This window comes from Caretta caretta, chromosome 20 (assembly GCF_965140235.1).
Source record: "Caretta caretta isolate rCarCar2 chromosome 20, rCarCar1.hap1, whole genome shotgun sequence".
NCBI classification, from domain to species: domain Eukaryota; kingdom Metazoa; phylum Chordata; order Testudines; family Cheloniidae; genus Caretta; species Caretta caretta.
Window position 1 is genome coordinate 15,585,695 of NC_134225.1, and position 26,009 is coordinate 15,611,703.

Here is a 26,009-nt window from a genome sequence, read left to right on the forward strand (position 1 = left end):
AGGATGAGGGGCTGTTTTGGTATTACCCCCCACACACCTGGCACTGCCAGCCCTGGGCATTTAAGGAGTGTCTGGGATTTAATGGCTGGGGGGCCTAGTGGGGGAGGGGAGGAGGGCTGGTTAATCTCCCGGAAATGACCTGGCCTCTCTGGCTAAGGCTCCCGCCCTGGTCAGGCTGCTGGCTCACAGCCCCCCTCTGAATGGCTTCCGGTGGCCCCATGGGGGGGTGGGGACATGCTGGGGGGCGGCCGCCATGGTAACGGCATCACAACAGCCCTGTGCAAGTCTGCGTCTGGGGCAGCAGTTTTCCAGCAGCACTTGGAGCTCCCCTGGGCACCCCCCACCCCTCTCCTGGGCACCCTATCCCCTCCCCTGCCCCCCGAGGGGCACCTCCCATCCCTACACCCTTCCCCTGCCCCCACGAGGGGCACCCCACACATCCCTTTCCCTGATGTGCCCCTGTCCCCCCATCTCCTCCTGTGGCCCGTCTGCACCCTATCCTTTCCCCTGGCACCTGATGGGCACCCCATCCCTTCCCCTGGCCCTCAAGGGGCACCCCCTATCCCCTGCACACTCTAACCCCAGCCTCTCCATCCCATGCATTTGAGCTAGGGTCTGGCCAGCAGATCCCCTAACATGGGCGGTAGGAGGGGAGGTGTCCTGGCTGGAACTCCCTGGCACAGGGACCCCCCACCCCCCTCCCTGTTGGGGTAGCAGGGGCCCCACGGCAGGGCAAAGGGTGATTCAGCTTGTGCCCATTGCCTGGGCTGAGCCCCTCAGGCCATGGGGCAGGGGGCATGGCCAAGGCCTAGCGTGGGCTGCAGCCCCAGGGAGGTGACAGCCGGGTACCCAAGCCACCCAGGCTGGGTTCCCCTGCTTCACTTGGATCAGACCCCCAGGGTCCAGCCGGGGCTCTGCCCCTGCAGCATCCGAGCAGGTGCCCCACAGCGTGCTGCTTGGGGGGACCCCCATCTAGTCCTACCCCACAGGGCGGCCAGCCCCAGCCCCCCACCCTGCCAGCTGGGAGACCCCCCTCATTCTCAGCACAGCTGATAAAATCATCCAAGCTCGGGGCTTCCCCTCAAAGGCTGCGCTCACGTCACCCACTCCTGGCCCCAAGGCAGGGGGCTCAGGCCAGGCCCAGCCAGTGGCTCTGGGGGGGAGGGCGCTACCTCTAGACACAATGCTCCTGCTCCGAAGGGCAGAGGGGCGGGTGTGGGGGCACAGTGTGGGCCGCAGGCTGCTGGCCGGGGGCCGTGGTGGGCAGTGGGAGGAAGCACGGGGGGGGGCGCTATGTACATGGGGTGGCCCAGGCCCCAACGTTATTGCAATGGTGTCCGTTCTCCTGGCGGGCCGGATGGGCCGCGAGCCCGGGGTGGACGGGCATCCCTGGGCTCCCAGCTTCGCGCCTCTCAGTGCAAGTTGACATGGCTTGTGTGTCTGGGGGGCTCCCTGCCCCCGCATGGATCCTGCTTGGGGGCTGTAGGGAGCCCCCCAGCTCTGGGAGGGACGGGGGTGCCTCCCCACAGAGAGATACAAAAGAGATTGCTTGCGATCAGTTCCCTGAGGTACAGGGGGACCTTCCCCCCAATCTGGGGTCACCCCCCAACCTGACACTCCATGGAGTCTGACGGGGGGGGCTTCTCCCTTCCCCCGTCCTTCTCCCAAGATTCAGATCCCCCTCCACCCTTGGTACTAGGGAGAAAAGAGCAATGAAGGGGGCTGTGGGGGTCCCCTCGGCCACTTCCCCGGGGGGCCCAGCACTTGTGCAGAGTTGGCTGGGTCTGGGGGGATGGAGCTGGGGGGGCAGGCGGGGGATGGGCTTGTCCCTTTTCTTCTGGGGAAAAAGGATCCGAATTCCAGTTAAAAAGCCACAAACGAAAGGCCCCAAGCCCCGCCCAGCCCCTGCCCAGCCCCGGTAGCTTGGGCGAGCACCAGGCGGGTCCAGCGGAGGTGGGCATCGAGGGGCACGGCGGTGGGCATCAGTACGGTGAGAAGAGGATGGGCCCGTGAGCAGTTCTGATGGGCCCTGGGGCCGGACGCAGCAGCGGGTGCGTCAGGGGGGGCCCTTGCAGGAGTGGGGGTGTTGGACGCAGAGTCAGGGGGGCAGAGGCCGCGGCTGCCATCGCGGCCGCCATGGCTAAGGGGCTGGGCAGGAGTCCGGCCGCCAGCGACTTCGGCAGGTCCTTGGGGAAGGCCAGGGGGCCCTGCAAGAGAGAGAGAGGCGGGCTCAGGGGGCGCCCACAGAGAGCGCCGGGTGTGGGGGGGTACAGAGAGTGCTGGGCTGAGGGGGCACCCACAGAGAGTGCCAGGCATGGGGGGGAGGGGCACCCACAAACACAACACCGGGCTGGGGAGTGCCCACAGACAGAGCAGTGGGTGGGTGGGGTGCCCACCCATGGGAGCCGGCCAGGACAGGCCAGGGCGTACAGGGGGCCATATTTTCAGCCACCCTCCAGCTGCCTGCCCACTGCATCCATCCGTCTATGGCACCCATCCGTGTCCGTGGCTTGCAGAATACCCGTCCGTCCATCCGTCCATCCATCTGTCCATGGAATCTCTACCTCTAACTACCCGCCCTTGCTGCAGTGCTCCTGCCCCCTCGGCCCCTGCACTCCTAGGAAGCTCCAGCCCCCCTCGTGACCAGCCCCAATTATCTATGCGGTTGGGCCCAGCAAGGTGAAGGGAGCACCCCCCAGCCTCTCAGCTCACCCCCACTCCCACCCCCCAGCCTCTCAGCTCTCCCCCACCCCCACCTCTCAGCTCTCCCCCACCCCCACCTCTCAGCTCTCCCCCACTGCCCTCTGCCTTTCAGCTCACCCCCACTCCCACGCCCCGCCTCTCCGCTCTCCCCCACCCCCACCTCTCAGCTCACTCCACCACTGTCCTCTGCCTCTCAGCTCACCCCCACCCCGCCTCTCCGCTCTCCCGCACCCCCACCTCTCAGCTCACCTCACCCACTTTCCCCAACCCCCGCCTCTCAGCTCACCCCCCCCACTCCCCCCCCGCCTCTCCGCTCACCCCCAGCTCGGCTGAGCTGCGCTGCTTCTTGTGCCGGCTCAGCAGGGGGTTGGGCTTCCCGGCTACCCCATCCCGGTGTCTCCGGCTGGAAATGTGCTGTGGGGGGGAGGAGAGAGTCAGAGCCCTACCTTGAGCTGCTAGACCCTGCTCCCCTCCCAGAGCTGGGCATGGAACCCAGGAGTCCTGGCCTCAGTCCCCTGCTCCAACCACTAGACCCTGCTCCCCTCCCAGAGCTGGGCATAGAACCCAGGAGTCCTGGCCCCAGCCCCCTGCTCCAACCACTAGACCCTGCTCCCTCCCAGAGCTGGGCATGGAAACCAGGAGTCCTGGCCCCAGCCCCCTGCTCCAACCACTAGACCCTGCTCCCCTCCCAGAGCTGGGTATGGAAACCAGGAGTCCTGGCCTCAGTCCCCTGCTCCAACCACGAGACCCTGTTCCCCTCCCAGAGCTGGGCATGGAAACCAGGAGTCCTGGCCCCAGCCCCCTGCTCTAACCACTAAACCCTGCTACCCTCCCAGAGCTGGGCATGGAACCCAGGAGTCCTGGCCTCAGCCCCCTGCTCCAACCACTAGACCCTGCTCCCCTCCCAGAGTTGGGCATGGAACCCAGGAGTCCTGGCCCCAGTCCTCTGCTCCAACCACTAGACCCTGCTCCTCTCCCAGAGCTGGGCATTGAACCCAGGAGTCCTGGCCCCAGCCCCTGCTCCAACCACTAGACCCTCCTCCCCTCCCAGAGCTGGGCGTGGAACCCATGAGTCCTGGCCCCAGCCCCCTGCTCCAACCACTATACCCTACTCCCCTCCCAGAGCTGGGCATGGAACCCAGGAGGCCTGGCCCCAGCCCCCTGCTCCAACCACTAGACCCTGCTCCCTGCCCAGACATGGGAGACCGGTCTGCCACCACCCCACATGCCCTGGGGGTAGGGGCTAAGGGGGAGGAGTGATGGTGGGATGGGGAGACTGGGAGGATATGGGGGTCCCCAGCAGTGCCCCACCTGTTTGAGCTGGATCTCCGAGTTGACCTTGACGTTGCAGATCTCACAGTGGAAGGTGCGCTCCTGAGCATTGGGGTCCTGGCTGCCTGGCTCCCCGCTGGCCGTGGGGCCCAGCCGTGGGTATGCCTTGATAGGCCCCAGTCCGCTGCGTGCCTCCAGGATGGTTTTGTGCTTGGTACCTGGGGGGCGGGGAGGGGAGTAAGGGGGACAGTGGTGGGAGCAACCCGACCCTATGACCAGTGCTCCCACCCCACTCCCCACAGCGCCCTCTGCTGGGAATGGCTGGGGCTGGAGGAGCCGGAAGCTCCTTGCACAGCCAGTGCTCCCGTCCTGCTCTCCACAGCGCCCCCTGCTGGAGAGGCTGGAGCCTTGATTAGTTTCACTTTGGATGGACTGAGTTTGCTGGCTCTTTGCTGGACCAATCAGAGGGCAGAAGCCCCCTCCCCCCGCCCCGTCTTGGCCCCGTGCTCAGCTCAGACACAGCCAGTGGCCCAGGCCGGGGCAAGTCCCTGGGGCTAGGGCTGCTTGGCGTAGCACGGATGCTTCCCACAGAAAGTCCCTGCTCAGGAGCCTGGCTGCCGCCCCTCGCACGCCCAGTACAGACGGGCTAAAGGCAGGGGGCACGTGGGGAATTCCCTGGGCACTGTCTGAGGGGCGGGAAGCTGGTCACAAACGTCCCCTGCCCAGCTCACTTGCCCCAATCCACAGCTCACCCCACTCTGCTGTCCCAGCCCTGGCTCCCCACACACACAGTTGTGCCAAAGCCCCCCAATCCCGACCCGCAGCCCCCTGCTACTGTAGCCCTGGCCTCCCCCACACAGCTCAGTCAATGTCGCTCAATCTCAACCCACAGAGACCCTTACTAGTTGGTGTGCCCGCAGGATAGATGGGGGCGGGGTACGGCTGTGAGGGGGCAGCTGGATGAGCTGATGTGGGGGGCTAGCTGCACAACTGGGAGGTGGCTGGATGAGCGGGGTGTGGCTGGATGAGCTGGGGGGGCTAGATGAGCTGGGGGGTAGCTGTATGAGCAGGGTGTGGCTGGAAGAGCTGAGGGCGGTGTGGGCTAGAAGAGCCGGGGGGCTGGACGAGCGGTGTGCGGCTGGATGAGCTGGGGGGGGGGGGGGGGGCTAGACGAGTTGGGGCATAGCTGGATGAGCAGGGTGTGGCTGGATGAGCTGGGGGGGGCTGGACAAGCTGTCGGGGGCTAGACGAGCCAGGGCGTAGCTGGATGAGCAGGGTGTGGCTGGAAGAGCTGGGGGTGGTGGGGGCTAGACAAGCCAGGGGGGCTGGATGAGCGGGGTGTGGCTGGATGGGGCTAAGCGAGCGGGGGGGCTGGATGAGCTTGGGAGGGGTGGCCGGAGGAGCCGGGGGGGTGGCTGGACGGGAAGCACGTTACAGCTGGGCAAGGCGGGGCCGGCTGGGCTCACTGTGGCCCTTGCTCTGTTTTTCCAGGGCTGGGAGCTGGCGCGGGGCAGGAAATGCGGGTCCCCTGGGCTTCGGGAGCTCAGGCCAGGGCCCAGGCCCGTCTCTCTGCCAGGCTCTGGAGGCCCAGCCCCGGCTGCTTCTGCAAATTAGAGGCTCCCTGGGCTGAGCCCCAGCAGCCGGGCATGCTGGGAAATTCCAAACTGGTAAAGAAGGGCTGGGGTTGCAGGACTCAGGGAGAATGCTGGGGGGGTTGGAATTGAGGGGCATTGGCAGAGCTGGGGATTGGGGGGAGCCCAGGGCTGGGCTAGCAGGGGTTGCGGGTCAGGATTGGGGGCACTGGCAGAGCTGAGGGGAGCCCAGGGTAGGGCTAGCAGGGGTTGCAGGTTTGGATTGGGGGCACTGGCAAAGCTGGGGGATGGAGCCCAGGGCTGGGCTAGCAGGGGCTGCGGGTCGGGATTGGGGGCACTGGCAGAGCTGAGGGGAGCCCAGGGTAGGGCTAGCAGGGGTTGCAGGTTTGGATTGGGGGCACTGGCAAAGCTGGGGGATGGAGCCCAGGGCTGGGCTAGCAGGGGCTGTGGGTCGGGATTGGGGGCACTGGCAGAGCTGAGGGGAGCCCAGGGCTGGGCTTGCAGGGGGCTATGGGTTGGGGTTGGGGGGGGCATTGGCAGAGCTGGGGGGGGTGGAGCCCAGGGCTGGGCTAGCAGGGGCTGCGGGTCGGGATTCGGGGCACTGGCAGAGCTGAGGGGAGCCCAGGGCTGGGCTAGCAGGGGCTGCGGGTCGGGATTGGGGGCACTGGCAGAGCTGAGGGGAGCCCAGGGCTGGGCTAGCAGGGGGCTGCGGGTTGGGGTTGGGGTTGGGGGGGCATTGGCAGAGCTGGGGGGGGGGTGGAGCCCAGGGCTGGGCTAGCAGGGGCTGCGGGTCGGGATTGGGGGCACTGGCAGAGCTGAGGGGAGCCCAGGGCTGGGCTAGCAGGGGCTGCGGGTCGGGATTGGGGGCACTGGCAGAGCTGAGGGGAGCCCAGGGCTGGGCTAGCAGGGGCTGCGGGTCGGGATTGGGGGCACTGGCAGAGCTGAGGGGAGCCCAGGGCTGGGCTAGCAGGGGGCTGCGGGTCGGGATTGGGGGCACTGGCAGAGCTGAGGGGAGCCCAGGGCTGGGCTAGCAGGGGGCTATGGGTTGGGGTTGGGGTTGGGGTTGGGGGGGGCATTGGCAGAGCTGGGGGGGGGTGGAGCCCAGGGCTGGGCTAGCAGGGGGCTGCGGGTTGCGATTAGGGCACCAGCAGAGCTGTGTGGGGAGCCATATAATTACATAGAGTCCTGCCCTAAGGCATGTGCCCCGGTGCTGCTCCTGGTCTGGGAAATGCCCAGGTTTCCCTGCTGGCCTGGTGCTGCCCTGCACCACCCTGCTCACATCCCTGCTTGTGGAACCTTGGAGCTGTTTCAGAAAGGACCTGAACTTTGCTGCGCAGCACCGTGCGGGGCCCAGCCCTGGGGCAAGGACACGGTTATTTTAGTCTCTAGAAACACGGCAGCATTGTTGGGCCTGGCAGCACCCGGCAGAGCAGCCCCCGCAGGACGAGGCGCCACATGGCCCCTGCTGGCACAGCCCAGGGTGGAGCCCCTGTTCCACAGCAGGGCTGCCCGCCCCCCAGCCCTGTACCTTTGTTGTGAGCCTCCAGCTGCGACAGGGAGTTCACGGCCACCTTGCAGAGGGCACAGTACAGCAGCTTCTTGGCCTTCTCCTCGTCTGACTTGGAGGCCGCCCCTGGCCCCACGCTGCCGTTGCTGCTGGGCACAGAGGTGTCAGCGGGCGCTGATGCCACACCCCCCTTGGCCAGCGGGCCCCTGGGCTCCTGGCTCGCTTCGGCAAAGGAGGCCTGGTAGGGCGGCATGGCCGGGACCGGTGACGCCAGGTAGGGGGGCTTGAAGGGCGAGGTGGGCGCTGAGGGCACTGTCATCCCCAGCCCGTTCTGCGGCTCGGCTGCAGGAGAGGAGAGAAAGTTCAGAGCTCGTGTGGGGTGGGGAGCCAGGCAGGACTGTAGGCACAGCTGGATCCTCGGGGTCTGTGCCCCATGGTAGAAGGGGTCAGCCCGTTGGGATGCCTGGATGCGAGATGGGGACCAGGGCAGGCTCAGCAGCTGTGCGGCAGGGAGAGGACTTGCTGCAACCTCTGCCCCCTGCATCCTGCCAATCCCTGAACACCCCACAGGTCCCCTGCCCCCCAGGTGCAGTGGAGCCACCAGCTGGCTAGCCAGGGGGAGCCCAGCCAGCTAGCAGAGGGAGGCTGCCCCCCACGGTGCCTGTGGAGGACACAATCCCGGGTCCGGACCAGCGCATGCCCTGCTGTTGCAGTGTGGGTGAGCCAGTGGCTCCGTTAGCACTTGCTGCTCATCCCCCGGGGCAGCACGGGGAGGAGCAGAGGCTGGCAGGAGATGGGCTGGCAAAGGGGCGGCCTGTAGAGGGGCACTGGGGCTGGGATTCAGGGGCCTCGGCACAGCTGTGTGTGGTGGAGCCCCAGGCTGGGGGCTGCGGGTTGGGCCTGAGGGGCATCACCTCCTCTACCCAAACCAGCCCGGCTGGGCCACCAGGTCATGCCAACTGAGCCAGGGGAATGGGCTGAACTCTGCGTGAGCACCATGGGGGAGCAGCTCCCATGGGGCCCGACAGGAGCCCAGGGCCCTCCCCCAGAGACTGCCCATGAGGGGCCAGCTGGGGTTGGGTGCAGGACAGGTTTTGGGGCACCAGGTTGGACCATACATGTCTGAGCCTGGGCTCCCGGTGCCCTCGCTGTGCCAGGCACCTTGGCTTGGAGGGAAAAAAGGGAGAAGAGACACGTACGTGCAGAGGGGCTCCAGGGCAGCCCAGCTGCTAGTCCTGTCCCCCCAGCCATGTCCTCCCCCTCCCCATTCCACAGCCCTCAGGGGCCAGCGGGGCCGTGCCTGGGCCCTGGCAAAGCAGCTGTGAGGTCTGGTGGCCAGGAATGAGCTCAGGGCAGCCATGTGGAAGAGCTGCCAGCGGTGGGGGTGGGAGGAACTTGCTCCACCACTGGGGCACAGGGCCCTGGACCCATTGCATCCATGGGGGTCTCTGCCCCCCAACTGGAACCCCTGCATGGGGGCATGCCAAGAGGAGGGGGATGAACCCTCTGCCCTCACTGGCATTCGGGGGCACCCTAGGAAGTGGGTCAGGAGCATCGTCTCTGCTCTGCAGAGGAGGAAACTGAGGCAAGGAGACGGGAAGTCAGGCAGGAGCAGAGCTAGGAACAAAACCCAGAAGTCCTGGCTCTCTTGGCTCCCCCCTGCCGCTAACCACTAGACCCCATTCCCCTCCCAGAGCCAGGGATAGAACCCCACCCCCGCCCCCATTCTAAGCACTTTCCCACTTCCCTCCAAGGGCCAGCCTGGCTCAGGGTTCCTGTACCCGGCCCCGAGGAGCTGGGACCCCAGGACCAAGCCCATGGGCCTGGCCTGGCCGGTCCCCTCCTCCCAGCAGGCTGTGTCAGTGAATCCCAGCATGCATTGCTCCATGGCGATGCCCATGCCCCCGGGCGCATTGGAGAAATGCCCAGGTTTCCCAGCTGGCACTGGGGCACACAGACATCCCACTGTTGTGCTGCCCATGGCGACAGGCCCAGCGATTGTCCGGGCGCAGAGATCAGCCCCAAAGCAAAGCCGAAGGTGACGTCCCCAGCCTAGGGGCCTGGAGGGCACAGACCCCTTGGTGCCGGGAGGAGGGGACCCCTGGGAACCCTTTACAGTGAGAGGGGACAGACATTGGGCCCAGCCACCTCTGCTCACACACGTTCCCCATGCTGGGTGCCAGGGCTGTGGGGAACAGGGCCTCCTTGGGGGTTCAGCCGCTCCTAGCCCCCTGCGACTCAGAAAGGCTGGGAGCTGCCCAGCCCGCTCCAGGCAGCGCTGCCGTGGGAGGGGGACGGGGCGGTGCTCAGCATGGCCGGGGTGGGGTGGGGGGGCCAAGAGCCATGGCGACGGCGGATCAGGTCTGGGACTGAGCGAGACAGTCAGACGCTGAACAGGAGCTGGTGCCAAGGGCAGGGCCCAGCAGCAGCAGCAGCGCAGACGTCCGCCTTCCTCGCTCCCCCACCAGGGGCTGCTGGCATCCGCCAGGGTCCAGGGGCCGACCTGCTGCCTCCAGTACAGCAGGGTCCAGCAGAGGCTGCCAGCGCTCTAGGGCTTTACCTCCCAGAGCTTCCCCCGCACTGAAATGCAGCCACCTCTGGGGTGGGGCATGGCAGCTGGCTAACAGTGCACAACAGGCTGCCAGGAAGTGAGGACGGATGCTGGCATCCACAGGGAAGTGCGGGGGGCTCGGACGAGACGGGCTGAAGAGACACTGGAATCTGGCCAAGACACGGGGGACTCTGAAGAGGGCCAGGGAATCTATTATGGCCCCGAGCAGTCAGGACACTACAGCTCATTCCAAGGATGGCGCCTTCTGCAGCCCAGCGCCCCCTAGCGCCATGCTGGGGTCAGCCCTGCCTGAGGCAGAGCGCCCCTGCTGAGCCCCTCCTCCCCGCTCCCTGCAGCCCAGCACCCCCGAGCGCTATGCTGGGGTCAGCCCTGCCTGCGAGTGGAGAGCGCCCCCTACTGAGCCCCCCACTGCTCCTTGCAGCCCCTGTAGTGTTTTGCGGTGGGCTCCCGTGCCAGCCCTGCCCCTGCTCAGCCTGGCCGCCTGCCTGCCCCACACCGCAGAGGGAGGGATCTATCACTGAACCCAGCACGGCTGGGTAATGCCATCGATCGGCTCCGCGAACAAACCTGCCCAGGCCATGGCAGAGCCCACAGCGCCTTCAGACGGGCTCTCCCGGCTCTCCTGGGCCCAGGTTGCCACAAATACAGCCCCCCCTAACAGCTAGCCTCCCCCCACAGCGTTGGCCCAGTCTCCTTCCCCCCCAGCCCAGCCCCCCCCCACTACCTAGTCTCCCCCCCACACACACACCTAGCCTCCTCCCACGCTGGCCCAGTCTCCTTTCCCCTCAGCCCAGCCCCCCGTATGACCCTCCCCATACCTAGCCTCCTCCCACGCTGGCCCAGCCCATGTCACCCTCCTTCCCCACCTCACCCAGCCACCCCATACACTCCCCGCCCAGAGCTGCCCTCCCCCCGCCCCCGAGCACAAGGCCCAGAGTGCGATTTCTGCTCTATAATTCATGGGGCCCCATTAAACTTCCCCTCCGCCCCAGTTCCACTCATGGGGAAAGTTTCCAGACCGAGGGCACGCAGGGCAGCACGGCTCCGGTAACCAACTCACATGGGGTGGGCGCTTGGAGCCGGCTGGAAGCACCCATGGGCCCACTGGGGTCCCACAACTGGGGCACTAGCAGCAGGGGGTGATCCCTCCTCCCCCCAGCCTCCCTGTCCAAGGAGCTAGGGCAGAATGGAGCGGGGGCTGGGCCCTGTCTGGGCTCCCACACCAGGTTATGGGGGGTGGGCAGAGGTTTGGGGGGAGATCTGCTAACACTTGGGTGCTGCCAGGAGGGAGGAGAGTGACTCCACAGTGGGTGCCCTCCCCTCCATCCAGGATGGCCCCAAACCAGGGCAGACATGAGAGCACTTGCCCCACAGCCCTGCCCTTCCTGCCCCGCAGCTTTGCCAGTGCCCCCCAGTCCCCTGCCATCCCAGCCCTGGTCTTCCTGCCCCCAGCTCTGCCAGTGCCCCCCAGTCCCCTGCCATCCCAGCCCTGGGCTTCCTGCCCCCAGCTCTGCCAGTGCCCCCCAACCCCCTGCCATCCCAGCCCTGGGCTTCCTGCCCCCAGCTCTGCCAGTGCCCCCCAGCCCCCTGCCATCCCAGTCCTGGCCTGGCCTTCCTGCCCCCAGCTCTGCCACTGCCCCCCAGCCCTCTGCCATCCCAGTCCTGGCCTGGCCTTTCTGCCCTCCAGCTCTGCCAGTGCCCCACAGTCCCCTGCCCCCCCCAGCTCTGCCAGTACCCCCCAGCCCCCTGCCATTGCAGCCCTGGGCTTTCTGCTCCCAGCTCTGCCAGTGCCCGCCAAACCTGATGCCCCCGGGCCCCTCTGTTGCAGCCTAGTTTGCTGTTGGCTCTAAGGATGGGATGCCGAGGGGAGAACAGGATCTGGATCCGGTCTGTCCCCTCTCTGCCGCCCCCATGAACATGGCGCCAGCTGCAGGTGCAAGCCGTGACCTCAGCCTTGGCAGTGGTGTGGGGATGGGCAGGGGTGTGGGGGGGAGGGCACGAGTTCATTATCCGATAGCACCGCAGAGCCAGGCTCTGCAGAGCCACCCGGCTTCCGCAGAGCCACCCGGCTTCCGGGCACCACACAGCTCCATTACCCGCCTGTTGCAACTGCAATCAATTTTTAATTTGATGCTATTTAATTAGCCGCCTGGCTCGGCTGACGAGCCAGCTTGGGTTTCCACTGCAGAGGGAGCTGCCCCAGAGCTGGACTTGGAGGATGGGCGGGGCTGCCCTATGTGGGGTTGGGGATGGGATGGAATTGCTCCCTGCTCCCAGGGCACCGTTGCTGGGCACCACTGAGCTGCCGACGTCCCATCCCAGAACCAGCCGCATTCCCACCCGTCAGTGCAGGCTGGCGGCTGCCGCGCAGGGCACTGCTGGGACTGCCCCCAGCCCTGTGCCGAGAACGGGTCCTCCCTGAGGCACTACTGCTGCCTGGGGCAGGATCCCCCAGCCCCCCAACCCCAGGGATGCCCCAGGAACCCCCTCAGGCCCCAGCACAAGACCAAGGGGGTGGGGAAGGTGCTAAGGGGAGGGTGAGCACCGTGTGTGATCAGAGCTCCCATCTCCCCGCCGGCTGGTGGGGACATGGTTGCCGAGGCCCCAGGGGGGAAGTGGGAAAGGCCCGTGGGGGCGGGGGGCAGGGATCACCTGGCTTGTCCGAGTCGCTCTCACTGACGCTGGACATGGGGCTGCCCACGGGTCCCTGCTTGTCGCCCTCGCGGGGCCCCGACTCCTTCTGCCGCGTCTTGGCCGCCTCCATGCCCTTGACGCGCCGGGCATGTCGGTTCCCCTTGTAGTGCGCCTCGGCCTGGCTCTGCGGGAAGAGGGGGGTCAGGGCGCCCTGGGAAACCCCGGCAGAACGGCCCCCACCCTGCCCCCATCCTCCCTTGCCCTGCCCTCCAACCTCCCCAAGCTCCCAGGGCAGCCCCCCACATCACCCCCCAACCTGACACTTCCTCCACAGTGCGGTCCCCGCATAAACCCCTGACCCTCCCCCCACAGTGTGGCCCCCTACACCAACCCCCGACCCTCCCCCACAGCACAGCCCCCCCACATCAACCCCCGACCCTCCCTCTTACAGTGTGCCCCCCCCACACCAACCCCTGTCCCTCCCCCCACAATGTGGCCCCTCATATCAACCTCCGATTCTTCCCCCACACTGTGGCCCCCCGCATCAATCTGTGACCCGACACTTCTCCCACAGTGCGGCCCCCTACATCAATCCCCAACCTGACACTTCCCCCACAGTGCAGCCCCCCCATAAACCCCTGACCCTCCCCCCAGAGTATGGCCCCCCCACATCAACCCCCGACCCTCCCCCACAGTGTGGCCTCCCCAACACCAACCCCCGACCTGACACTTCCCCCATAGTGCGGCCCCCCCACATCAACCCCTGACCTTCCCCCCATAGCTCCCTGACCTACCCTTCCCCTCAGCAGCCCCCCAATGCTGCCTACAACACACACACACCCAGTTCCTTGGCCCCCTCACCCCCACGACGGCTGACAAGTTCTCCCCCTCCATCAACCCCCCTCCATGGAGATCAGGGGCTGGTACCACTATCACACCCCATCTCACTTCATGCACATCCTCCCAGGGGCCAGAGCGTGTGTGTGTGTGGGGGGAGGCGAGGAGTCCGGGGGGCCCTCCCTGCAGCCAGCACAGACCCTTGGGCCCCTTGGGGCAGAATGGGCCCCAAACGCCCCCAGCTGGCCACACCCCATCCTGAGCTCCAGTCAGCTCAGTGCCTAGGGCCTGGCTGCGGAGGCGCAGGGGTGTGGGGGCGTGGCCCTGGGTCAGGAACACACAGCTCTGCCCCACCCAGCCCTGAGTGTGTGTGACCCAGACGCGCCTGCCACCTCCGCCAGCTGGGCAGTGTGGAGAGGGGGGGCAGGGACCCACTGTCAGAGCTCAGACCCCCAAGGACACACAGATGGGGCGGTGCTTCCAGAGCCACAGGCCATAGGGGAGCATTGGGAGTAGCCCCCCCAAGGCTCCCGGAAAAGGGCCAGAGAATCCACACAACACATAGCTCCCCACTACCCCAGTCCTGGGCTCCCCCGCCAGTTCCATGGTGCCCCTCAATCCTGACCTGCAGCCCCCTGCTTTCCCATCCCTGGGCTCCCCCTGCCAGCTCTATGGTGCCCCTCAATCCCGACCTGCAGCCCCCCACTACCCCAGCTCAGGGTCCCTCCCCAGTAACTGGAAGCGAGGCTGGCTGGGGGGGAGGGGTACACAATTCCCTCTCCCAGTCATTGCTGGCAAGACCCTGCCATGAAGGATCCCAGCTGGGAGCTCTGACAGCCTGGGGCAGGGGAGGGTCCAGCACATTGCAGCCAGAGCGGCTCCTGCCCCCATGCAGCTCCCCACTAGGGCCTGGAGCACGCAGCAACTGGGCCAGAGGGCAGGGCCTCGGGATCTAGTGGATAGAAAGGGGGGCTGGGAGCCAGGACTCCTGGGTTCCATGCTCTGCTCTGGGAAGGTGAGGGGCCCACTGGTTAGAGCAGGGCAGTGGGAGCCAGGAGAGGGAATGACTGGGGTGCTGCTAACGCCCTGGGGTGGATGTGCTGCCTTCACAGCACCCCCACATGGCAGAGGCTCTTGCTGCAGCTACGCCCAGTTTGGATTCTCTTCTGCTTCTAACGAGTCTCGTTGTTCTGGGGCTTGCTCCCGGGGCGCCCTGGGAGATCCCCTGAACCCCACCCTGCCCAGCTGGAGAGACATGGCCCTCCCCAGCCACACTGGCTACCAGAGCTGGCAGAGGCCACCCAGGGGCAGAGATGGGACTGTCCTGGGCATGGGACAGAGAGCTGGGAGTGTGGGGTGCTGAGGAGGAGCACTGGGCTGTACGCAGCCCAAAGGGGGCACTGGGGGGGGAGCGCTGGGCTGTACACTGCTCGGAGGGGGCGCTGGGGGGGAGCGCTGGGCTGAATGCCGCCCGGAGGGGGCTCTGCGGGGCAGCACTGGGCTGTACCCTGCCCGGAGGGGGCGCTGCAGGGAAGCGCTGGGCTGTACCCTGCCCAGAGGGGTTGCTGAGGGGGGAGCGCTGGGCTGTTCCCTGCCCGGAGGGGGCGCTGCGGGGGGAGCCCTGGGCTGTTCCCTGCCCGGAGGGGGCGCTGCGGGGGGAGTGCTGGGCTGTTCCCTGCCCGGAGGGGGCGCTGCGGGGGGAGCGCTGGGCTGTTCCCTGCCCGGAGGGGGCGCTGGGGGGGGGAGCGCTGGGCTCTACCCTGCCCGGAGGGGGCGCTGCGGGGGGAGAGCTGGGCTGTTCCCTGCCTGGAGGGGGTGCTGCGGGGAAGTGCTGGGCTGTACCCTGCCTGGAGGGGGAGCTGTGGGGGGAGAGCTGGGCTGTACCCTGCCAGGAGGGGGCGCTGCGGGGGGAGAGCTGGGCTGTACCCTGCCAGGAGGGGGCGCTGCGGGGGGAGAGCTGGGCTGTACCCTGCCCGGAGGGGGAGCTGCAGGGGAAGCGCTGGGCTGTACCCTGCCTGGAGGGGGAGCTGTGGGGGGAGAGCTGGGCTGTTCCCTGCCTGGAGGGGGAGCTGAGGGGGGAGCGCTGGGCTGTACCCTGCCCGGAGGGGGCGCTGCGGGGGGGAGCGCTGGGCTGTTCCCTGCCCGGAGGGGGAGCTGCGGGGGGAGTGCTGGGCTGTACCCTGCCCGGAGGGGGCGCTGCGGGGGGGAGCGCTGGGCTGTTCCCTGCCCGGAGGGGGAGCTGCGGGGGGAGCGCTGGGCTGTACCCTGCCCGGAGGGGGCGCTGCGGGGGGGAGCGCTGGGCTGTTCCCTGCCCGGAGGGGGGGCTGCGGGGGGAGCGCTGGGCTGTTCCCTGCCCGGAGGGGGCGCTGTGGGGGGGAGCGCTGGGCTGTTCCCTGCCCGGAGGGGGGGCTGCGGGGGGAGCGCTGGGCTGTTCCCTGCCCGGAGGGGGGGCTGCGGGGGGAGCGCTGGGCTGTTCCCTGCCCGGAGGGGGCGCTGCGGGGGGAGCGCTGGGCTGTTCCCTGCCCGGAGGGGGCGCTGCGGGGGGGAGCGCTGGGCTGTTCCCTGCCCGGAGGGGGCGCTGCGGGGGGGAGCGCTGGGCTGTTCCCTGCCCGGAGGGGGAGCTGCGGGGGGAGAGCTGGGCTGTTCCCTGCCCGGAGGGGGCGCTGCGGGGGGGAGCGCTGGGCTGTTCCCTGCCCGGAGGGGGCGCTGCGGGGGGAGCGCTGGGCTCTACCCTGCCCGGAGGGGGCGCTGCGGGGGGAGAGCTGGGCTGTTCCCTGCCCGGAGGGGGGGCTGCGGGGGGAGCGCTGGGCTGTTCCCTGCCCGGAGGGGGCGCTGCGGGGGGGAGCGCTGGGCTGTTCCCTGCCCGGAGGGGGCGCTGCGGGGGAACACCCAGCTGTAGCCGCCCTGGCAGAGGCTGCTTCTGGCCGCACTCAGCCTTGTTTATTTATCCCAGGACTCAGCACCTCCACTCCACATGCGGTCACAGCCTGAGATGTGGCTGCAGGCACAGCTGGGAGACAACAACAAACCACAGCTCAGCTAATCCCCAGCCACGGGCCAAGGGCCCCAGGCGCAGCCCCCCCGCCCCCAGCATGCAGCGAGGCATGAGGACAGCGCTGCGAGTCCACAGCCCCTGGCTGCTACTGGGAGAGGGACGAACCCTGGGGCTCTGCCGGTGCCCCTCAATCCCGACCTGCAGCCCCTGCTATCTCAGCCCTGGGCTCCGCCCCCCACCCCAGCTCTGCCGGTGCCCCTCAATCCCGACCAGCAGCCCCTGCTATCTCAGCCCTGGGCTCCCGCCCCAGATCTGCCGGTGCCCTTCAATCCCGACCCGCAGCCCCTGCTATCTCAGCCCTGGGCTCCCCCAGATCTGCCGGTGCCCTGGTGCTGCTGGCAGGCCGTGGGGCTGGCCATGGGACTGGCTGTGGGGCATTGGTGCCCGTGGGGAGATGTCACCCGTTTTCGGGTCATGTTTCCGAGGGTTTAAACTTCCAGTGCCTTGTGCCAAAGGACAGCTGTGGCAGCAGCTGCCCCCATCCCCCACTGGGACTGGCACCCTTCACTCTGGTGGATACCCGCTGGCCCCACACTGCACCCCCGGGGGACGAAGGGCTCTAAGTGCATCCTGCGGGGAGGAGATCCCCCTCCCACACCTCCTCTGGAGCGGCCAGCTGGGGGCTGGGAGCAGATCCTGGCCTGGCTGCCGGAGCAGACAGGAATAACAGCTGCACTGACGCAGGACAATGCTGCGGGGGGGAGGGGGGGCGAAATCTCTCCTGCTGAACTAGCTCTGCACAGCTGGCCTGGGGCAATGCAGGTAAAGTGGTGCCCAGCCTGCAGGGGGCACTGCTAGCCCCTGGTACCCCACTCCCTGGGCTCTGCCCAAGGGGCCCAGCCTCGGACATGCCTCGCCCCAGCTGGGCCCCACCACCAACCCACTCCAGCCCAGCTCGAACCAGAGAGCAGCAAATAACCCCGCCCCCGAGACCCTGGCCCCAGGGCCAAGGGCCTGACGCAGTGGGGAGCGGAGCCGGGGCAGGGCTGAGCAACAGAACAGAGCCCAGGGGTGCTTGGAGGGGTGGGAGCTCAGCAAGGTGCGCTTTCCCCTCCCAGTCAGTGCCGACCCCGGGGTGCTGTGCTGGGGGGAGAGGGCTCGTCGGGGGCTCTCCCCTCCTGGTCAGGGCTGACCCTGGCGCTAGGGGGCACTGTGCTGGAGGGAGTGAAGGGTGGGCTCAGTCGGGGGCACTCCTCTCCCTGTCAGTGCTGACCCTGGGGCGCTGTGCTGGGGAAGGGGGCTCGTTGGGGGTCTCCCCTCCCGGTCAGTGCTGAACCCAGTGCAAGGGGGCGCTGTGCTGGGGGGAGGGGGCTCGTCGGAGGCTCTCCCCTCCTGGTCAGTGCTGACCCTGATGCTAGGGGGTGCTGTGCTGGGGGGAGGGGGCTCGTCGGGGGTCTCCCCTCCCGGTCAGTGCTGAACCCGGCGCAAGGGGGCACTATGCTGGGGGGAGTGGTGCAGGGCTCGGTCAGGGGCTCTTCCCTCCCAGTCAGTGCTGACCCCTGGGCCGCACCCTGACTGCTCCCTGCATGCACCCCCCGCACCCCCACCCCCCCACGCACACACACACTGCCTGCTGGACAGCACTTTCCGCACGGTCCCACAGTGCTCCTGGGCAGGGCAGGGTGACTGTGGATCCGTTACAGGCAGGGAACGTCAGGCCCAGCGCGGGGCTAGCACCAGCCAAGGTCACGCTGAGCCAGCGAGAGAGCTGGGAAGAGAACCCCGGTGTCCTAACCCGCGAGCTTCCACCAGCCAGCGTTCCCCTCCCAACCTCCCACCACCCTGCTGGAGTCTGAGGAGGTGGAGCTGAGTGGTTAGAGCGGGTGAGGTGAGCCAGGACTCCTGATCCTATCCTTGTTCTGTCACTGAATTCCTATGTGCTCACACACGAGCCACTCACTCTGTGACTCAGTTTACCCCCTGGAATGAAGGAGGGATCAACAGAGCCAAAGGAACAAGGATTTACAGTGAGCCCCAGGGGGAAGGTCAGTGTCAGACAGGGGCCAGGCTGTAGGGGGAGGGGAAAGGGTCTGACCCCATCCCACCCACTAGGGAACACACAGGACAGACAGACGAGCTCTCAGCAGCTCCCACGTCCATTGGTGGTCGAGAAGCCAGCCGGGTCTGAACAGTCCCCTTTCTGGCCTGGCGCAGCTTGGCCTGGCCCGCCCCTCCTGTGAGACCCAGACCAGCTCTGCCATCCCCCACCTTGGGTCACGTCCCTGGGGTCCAAGCGGAGCCGAGCCCTCATCAGCCCTGTGACCAAGCGGGAAGTTTGGGTAATATTTTTAAGAAGCTGAGCTGTGCCTCAGTTTCCCCTATGTGCAACACTGCTCCCTAGTGATGGGGGGAGGCCTGTGTGCTCTCGGGGCAGGCTAAGATGCAGGTGGGTATCACCGAGCTGTCTGGGCCTTGATCTCCACCTCAGGGCAAACCCAATTGCCGTGACATGGCCACCTAGCAACCAAGGCCCCAGAGAGAGACGGACTCCCGCCTCTGCAGAGGGGGCTGAGGCTGGGACTAAGTGCTGGCTGCTGCAGGAGTGGGGGGGTTCAGGGGGTTCAGAGGGGCTTGGGCTGCCCATGATGGACTCTGCTAGCCAAGGACCCCGGTCCAAGTGAGCCAAGAACCCTGCCTGTGTGGCTGCACCGGCCGGGCATCCCTGTGGTGCTGGCCCACAGGGTGAAGGCCCTGAGGTCCGCAGTGAAGCCGTGTGGCTTGCCCTGGGAGAAGAGTGACACCCTAGGGGTCTGGGTCACTGAAGGGGGCCTCCCGGAGACTGGTCCAAAGCTGGGGCCACAGCACCCAGCTGTGGATCTGCGATAGGTTCTGGGTCCAGCTGCCTTGGGGCTGGCGATCCCGGCTCATGGGGCAGGGGGCCTTTGCCAGGAGCTGATGCAGCAGGGGACTCACCTCTGAGTTGAAGCGGATCTGGCAGACGTTGCAGGAGATGACGGGGCGCCGGGCCTTGCTGAGGGGTGCACCGAAGGTGTGGTTAATCACCGCCTTCTGCACTGGATCCATCTGTGGGGAGAGTGATGCTGTGAGGAGCCACGGGAGCCATGGGGAGCTGGGCACCCACAGAGCCCTGGGCACAACTTTGGGGGCTCTGCCTGCCCCACCCTGGAGGGTCTCCTCCTGCAGTAACTAGGGGAACTGCTCCCAGGGAAGCTGGACTAAACTCCCATGGGTGGGTCTCTCTCTCCAACAAGAAATATCACCAACTGGGGCCCTGCTGACCATTCATAGAGGGAGCTCAGTGACCAACCCCAGCTACCCCTGGCCCCACCATTCATAGAGGGAGCTCAGTGATCCACCCCAGATACCCCTGGCCCCACCTCCCAGCTCTGCCAGTGTCCATGGGGCAGGGTGGTAGTGGAGCAGGGGATGCAGCCAGCAGGCCAATGCATGGAGGGAATGGACCCCCGGCCCCTCCCACCACATGAGCTCCAGGGGTCGCCCCATTAGCTGGCAGAAGCAGTAGGCTGTTACCTGCCTAAACATTAGAAGACATTCAGCCAGCCGGTCCATTCATCATCTGCAGACAGACTGCTCCCTCCCCTGCCCATGTTGGGCTCCCCTGCCCCCTGAGCAGCGTACAGCCCAGCGCTCCCCCGACAGGGATGCACGGAGTCTCTGTAATGGGCCAGCCCAGCCCCTAGATCCAAACAGCTCCGCCGCGACCCAGCTCCACCTTGGGCCCCTCCCTCGCTCCTGGGGGAGCTGGCAGTTCACCCTCCCTCCAACCACAGCCCCCGCTGGCTGCTCCCCTGGTACACATGCTGGCTCGCTCGCAGCTTCCCCTTCCCCCAGCCACTGCCCCCTTGCCCCAATACACATTGGCAGCTGCCCCTCCCCCCCAGCCACAGTCCCCCTGCCCTCCCCCAATACACACGCTGGTAGCTCCCCCTCCCCACAACCATGGCTCTCCTGCCTCCGATACACACTCTGAGGGCTCCTCCTTCCCACCCAGATACACACCCTAGCACCCTGCCCTCCCCAAAGCCTCCAACCTAGCACATTGCCCGCCTCAGCACCCCCAAGGGCCCAGCTCTGCCCCTGCTGATCCCCAGTGCCACCAGCCCTGCCACCTGCGCTTCCCCCAGCCCCACCACTTTCCATTTGCTGCAGTAACTGGCACATATTAAAATTCCAGCTGCAAACACATCCTATGATTGCAGGGAGCAGGGGCGGGCGCCAGTTGCGGGTGCCGGGAATGGGGATGTGCCAGAACCGGGGGGCTGGCTGCCGAGATATAGGCCCCTGCAGGGACCCCGCTATCTCACCCCCACCCCAGGGCAGCCTGCAGCTTCTGATGCTGAAGTCCGGGAAGGGAGCTCAGGAGAAGGCCTCGGTTGGCTCAGTCCCCTCTGGGAAGCAGGGTCGCCGGGCAGGGAATGGGCAGGGAACATGCAGCCGCCCCAGCCCTGGAGGAGCTGGTAGGGGCTGGATCCAGCTCCGGGCTGTGTCTGATGGGAGGCCGGACTTGCAGGGTGTCCCCACAGATCCTGCGGGCCACTTCCCTCGCTCCAGCATCCCAGGCAGGCTCACCTGCTCTAGGGCCCATCACTGCCCTAGTCCCTCATCACCCACGTTAGTCCCTCCTCACCTGCCCTCGTCCCCCATCACCTGCCCCAGGGCCCATCACCTGCCCTAGTCCCCCAACACCCGCCCTGAGGCCCCTCACCGCTCCAGGGCCCATCACCATCCCTAGTCCCCCATCACCCGCCATGGGGGCTCCTCACCTGCCCTCGTCCCCCATCACCCACCCCATGGCCCATCACCTGCCCTCGTCCCCCACCACCTGCCCCTGGGCCCCTCACCCCCCAAGTCTCCCATCACCCACCCTGAGGCCCCTCACCCACCCTAGTCCCCCATCACTTGCCCCTGGGCCCCTCACCTGCCCTAGTCCCCCATCACCTGCCCCGGGGCCCATCACTGCCCTAGTCCCCCACTGCCACCCCAGGATGTGCTGCCACCCAGGGGTCTGGGCCCTGCTTGCAGGTCAGACTCCTCCCAACACACTCTGTTGGGTGCCACGATACCGGCTGCCCCAGAGGGAGGATGGGTCGCACAGTCGGTCAGAGGTACAACTAGGAATAGAACCCAGGCATCCTGCCCCCCCCATCCTCTGCTCTGACCATTAAACCCCACTCCCCTCCCAGAGCTGGGATAGATCCCAGCAATCCTGACTCCCAGCCCTCTGCTCTGTCCACTAGGCCTCCCTCCCTCCTAGGGCAATGCCTCAGTCCTGGGAGCACCCCGAGACCCATTGCTTCAGCCCCACACATCGCCGTGCACTGAACGCGCCACTTTCCCATTGGCCGTATTTTGTTTATTCCAGCTTTTACCCCGAATGATTAGCGAACGCAGCGCTCTGGGTGGTGACAAAGCCGTGCGACGCTGACTGGCTGGCCAAGCCCCCCCCGAGCCCAGCGCTACCACCCCTACAGAGCCTGGTCCTACCACCCCCCACGCCAGAGCCCGGTGCTACCATCCCACCCCCCCAGAGCTCGGCCCTACCATCCCACCCCCCCCCGAGCCCAGCGCTATTACCCCTACAGAGCCTGGTCCTACCACCCCCCCATCCCAGAGCCCGGTGCTACCATCCCACCCCCCCAAAGCTCGGCCCTACCACCCCATCCCCCCCAGAGCCCAGCGCTACCACCCCTACAGAGCCCGGTGCTACCACCCCCCCATCCCAGAGCCCAGCACTACCATCCCCCACCCCAGAGCCTGGCGCTACCAACCCCCCCCCTCCCTGAGCCCAGCGTTACCATCACACCCCCCCAGAGCCCGGCCCCACCATCCCCCCCACCCCGAGCCTGGCACTACCACCCCCACGGAGCCCAGCTCTGACACCCCCACGGAGTCGGGGGTGGGGGGCACCTTGTGCTACAGGTAGATATTCTGGAGGGGAGGGATAGGATACAGAGGGACCTAGACAAATTGGAGGATTGGGCCAAAAGAAATCTGATGAGGTTCAATAAGGATAAGTGCAGAGTCCTGCACTTAGGATGGAAGAACCCAATGCACCGCTACAGACTAGGGGCCGAATGGCTCGGCAACAGTTCTGCAGAAAAGGACCTAGGGGTGACAGTGGACGAGAAGCTGGATATGAGTCAGCAGTGTGCCCTTATTGACAAGAAGGCCAATGGCATTTTGGGATGTATAAGTAGGGGCATAGCGAGCAGATCGAGGGACGTGATCGTTCCCCTCTATTCAACATTGGTGAGGCCTCATCTGGAGTACTGTGTCCAGTTTTGGGCCCCACACTACAAGAAGGATGTGGAAAGAGTCCAGCGAAGGGCAACAAAAATGGTTAGGGGATTGGAACACATGACTTATGAGGAGAGGCTGAGGGAACTGGGATGTTTAGTCTGAGGAAGAGAAGAATGAGGGGGGATGTGATAGCTGCTTTCAACTACCTGAAAGGGGGTTCCAAAGAGGATGGATCTAGACTGTTCTCATTGGTAGCAGATGACAGGACAAGGAGTAATGGTCTCAAGTTGCAGTGGGGGAGATTTAGGTTGGATATTAGGAAAAACTTTTTCACTAGGAGGGTGGTGAAACACTGGAACGCGTTACCTAGGGAGGTGGTGGAATCTCCTTCCTTAGAAGTTTTTAAGGTCAGGCTTGACAAAGCCCTGGCTGGGATGATTTAATTGGGGATCGGTCCTGCTTTTGAGCAGGGGGTTGGACTAGATGAGCTTCTGGGGTCCCTTCCAACCCTGATATTCTATGATTCTATTATTCTATGATTCTACACCTCCAGCCGTCTCCAGCACTACCATCCAGCATTCTGTGCCAGGGACCCTCAACCCCCTGGGGGCCAGAGGTTACATCCCCTCCCAGCATGACTAGGCCAGCCCCCCAACCCTCCTTCCTGCACACATAGCCCTGTCCCTCCCACTTCTGAGCACACACAGGCCTATCTTCCCCCACCCCCCTGCAGGCATGGACCTGTCCTGCCCACATAAACCTCCTCTGTCCAGCACACCCCAGCCTGCCTCTCCCCCAGCCTACACCACAGCTTTCGCCCCACGGCTCTCACCCAGCATTTCTGACCCACCCCAGCCTGTTCCTTGCTCCCCCTCTGCTCCTCACCTTCTCAACTGCCTGCTTACCCCCCTCCTGTGCCTGACTCTCCCTGATCCACTCCCTGGGGAAGGAGGGGTCCCTCTACATACACCCCCCGAATTGATTTTAATGGACTTCCACAGTACTAGCTACCTCAACGCCCCCTTAACCCCATGCTGAAATGCATCTGTTTCAGGGGTGGGGCACAGCCAGCGTGAACCGCAAACAGCATCGCTGCACAACAGACTAGGGCAGGACATGAAGGATAGTGACGTACCTAACTGAAAACACAGGGGGAGATGGGATGTACCCACCCAGCTTGTTCGGGAACACACAGGGGATCTGCAATGGCCAGAGGTGACTGGTGCCCCGCTTTGACAACTCATTTGACAAATAGCAGCCCTGAGCCCCATACTGGGACACTGGGTTCAGCCCCGACTGTGAGGGCACAGCGCCCCCTGCTGAGCCCCTGCCCTGCTGCCTGCAGCCCAGCGCCCCCTGCTGAGCCCCCTACGCATTGCCTGCAGCACAGCGGCCATAGAGCTGTGCAAGGTTCAGAACTGACTACAATGGGAGAGCGCCCCCCTGCTGAGCCCCCACCACACTCCATGCAGCACAGCGCCCCCCAAAACTATACTGGGTTCAGCCCTGATTGGGAGGTGAGAGCGCCCCCTGCTGAGCCCCTGTCCGGACCTCTTCAGCACAGCGCCCCCTGCTGAGGCCCCATCCAGCCCCGTGCAGCACAGCGCCCCCTAGCACCTCACCATGTTCAGCTCTGAGTGAGGGGAGAGCGCCCCCTGCTGAGCCCCCAGCAGATGGGTTTTCCTAGCTCTCCCATGCAGGCAGGGATGCCAGGTGCCCTGCTTAGCTCATGAGCTGCCCGTGGAGACTGAGTGGCCCCAGGAGCTGGAGGGGCTGGGGCAGGCGATGCACTCGGCTCCCTGCAGTCTCAATCTCCCCCATGCTGAGCGCTGGAAGGTCACCAGGGCAGCTGAGCCATCGCGCTCCCAGCCAAGCCCGGCAGCTGTTCCAGCATTCGCTAGCGCGAGAGGAATTTCCCTCCTTGGCCCTGTCCTGCCCTTCCCAGCAGCCCGGGAGGAGAGGGGCTGCTCTGTGCTCACGTGTGGCGAGGGCTGGAACTCAGGGCCAGCCCCGGCTTTCGGGACAGAGCCGCGGCCGGCCTGGCTCCTCTCCTCCCCAGCCCCTGGGAGCTCGACTCGCTTCACAGGGCAGCTGTTCAAACAGCTCCCAACAGCGCCCCCACCCACTTTAGGACAGGAAGTGAAGAGGTTCCCGAGCCAGCCGGGAGGATGGGGGTGGAGTGCTGCTCTCCGAGCTGGAGTCCAGCCTCTCCCCGGGGTTCACACCCCAGCACTGGGGAGGGGGAGCAGCAGCATCCATGTCTGCACAACCAGAGCTGGGGATTTAAGCCTCAGCTGCAGCCCCAAGTGGTGGGCTGGGGTTGGCCTGGCTGGGTCACCAGCACCCCTCTGAGCTCCCGCTCAGCCCCCAGATCTGGTCATGAACCCGGGGATCCAGCCTCAGGAAAAGGTGCAGACAAAGGGGAATGGGGGAAGGCTGGCCCAGTGGTTAGAGGGCTTGCCTGGGCTGTGGGACAACGGGTTCAACTTCCTGATCTGCCACCGACTGCCCTGGTGGCCCTGGAGACTCAGGCAGCCCCTCTGGGCCCCAGCTCCCCTCTGGGACATGGGGATGACAGCCCTGGCCAGCGTAGCCCAGTCCTATCCTGCCCTGCCCAGCTCAGGTCCTGCCCAGCCCAACCTCACAGGAGAGTTTGGGGATAAAGCCTGTGATGCATCCAGATGCCACAGTGACAGGGGCCATAAGTAAGACAGAACTGAACAAAGCACGATTCTGTACTGTATGGAGGACAATGCCCCCGGCCCCAACCCACGCTGGGCACACCCTCATGCTCACACCCCACCCCACGCTGGGACCCTCGCAGCCCAGATCCTCCCCGACACATCCCACCAGCCCCACCCATGTCCCTTGTAACCAGATAAGCAGCTGTGACCCAGAGACCTATTAACTAGGGCAGGGAGGCGGGCAAGGAGCCAGGACCCTGGGTTCTATTCCATGCCCAGCAGGGGAGGGAGCGCAGCTTTGTTGTTAGAGCAGGGATGAGTCAGGACTCCTGGGTTCCCTTCTTGCCACTGCCCTGTTGTGTGACCCTGGGTGCTGGCTGCAGGGCCCCATGGGGCGGCTGACTCTGGAAAGGAGCAACGGGTCGGATTTGGCCAAACTCAAAGAGAACGTCTGTGGCAAACCCAGGTCTCCTAAACGGACAGAGGAGCGCGCTAGACACAAGGCCACCCTTCCTCTCCGAGGGGAGCACAAGGGGAGCTGCAGGGCAGCCTCCACAAGCCCCCACAACAAAGCCTGGGTATGGGCCTGGCACTCTCTGCGCCAGGACCCAGAGGCCGTCTCGCTGCAGGCTCCTGCTGTCCTGAGCCGAGGGCGCTGCCTACGGGCACGTCTCCCTCCCAGCTCCATGCAGCCCTGGGCGATAATTTGCACATGCCCCCTTGGCTCCCTGGCCACCTGTCTCCTAGTATTTAATTCCCCCCACCCCTCCTCAGGTCCTGCTGACGGGCAGAGCCAGGAGCACTGAGGGTTAACCACGGCAGGCAGATTTCCACTCAGCTAATCCGGCACGGGGCTCCCACAGCAGACTAGGGGGCGCTGAGCCATGGGGCACAGGGCCAGAGCGAACATCTGCACGCTCCCTCCCAGGGG

General features: G+C 66.0%; 1 protein-coding gene across 5 annotated transcripts in view; it reads right to left on the bottom strand.

Annotated features, from left to right (window-relative positions):
- Window positions 1-1,434: 1,434 nt before the first annotated feature.
- ZNF385A (zinc finger protein 385A) overlaps window positions 1,435-26,009 on the bottom strand; it is a 71,394-nt gene continuing 46,819 nt past the window's right edge. For all 5 annotated transcript variants that reach the window (XM_048831717.2, XM_048831718.2, XM_048831720.2 and 2 more), the window contains 6 exons: window positions 19,086-19,196; window positions 12,299-12,464; window positions 7,096-7,416; window positions 4,015-4,193; window positions 3,022-3,117; window positions 1,435-2,207 (listed from right to left, as the gene is read on the bottom strand). In XM_048831717.2, the coding sequence (XP_048687674.1) occupies window positions 1,983-2,207; window positions 3,022-3,117; window positions 4,015-4,193; window positions 7,096-7,416; window positions 12,299-12,464; window positions 19,086-19,196 (1,098 nt within the window). In that variant the 3' untranslated portion in view covers window positions 1,435-1,982. The remainder of the gene's footprint in view (window positions 2,208-3,021; window positions 3,118-4,014; window positions 4,194-7,095; window positions 7,417-12,298; window positions 12,465-19,085; window positions 19,197-26,009) is intronic.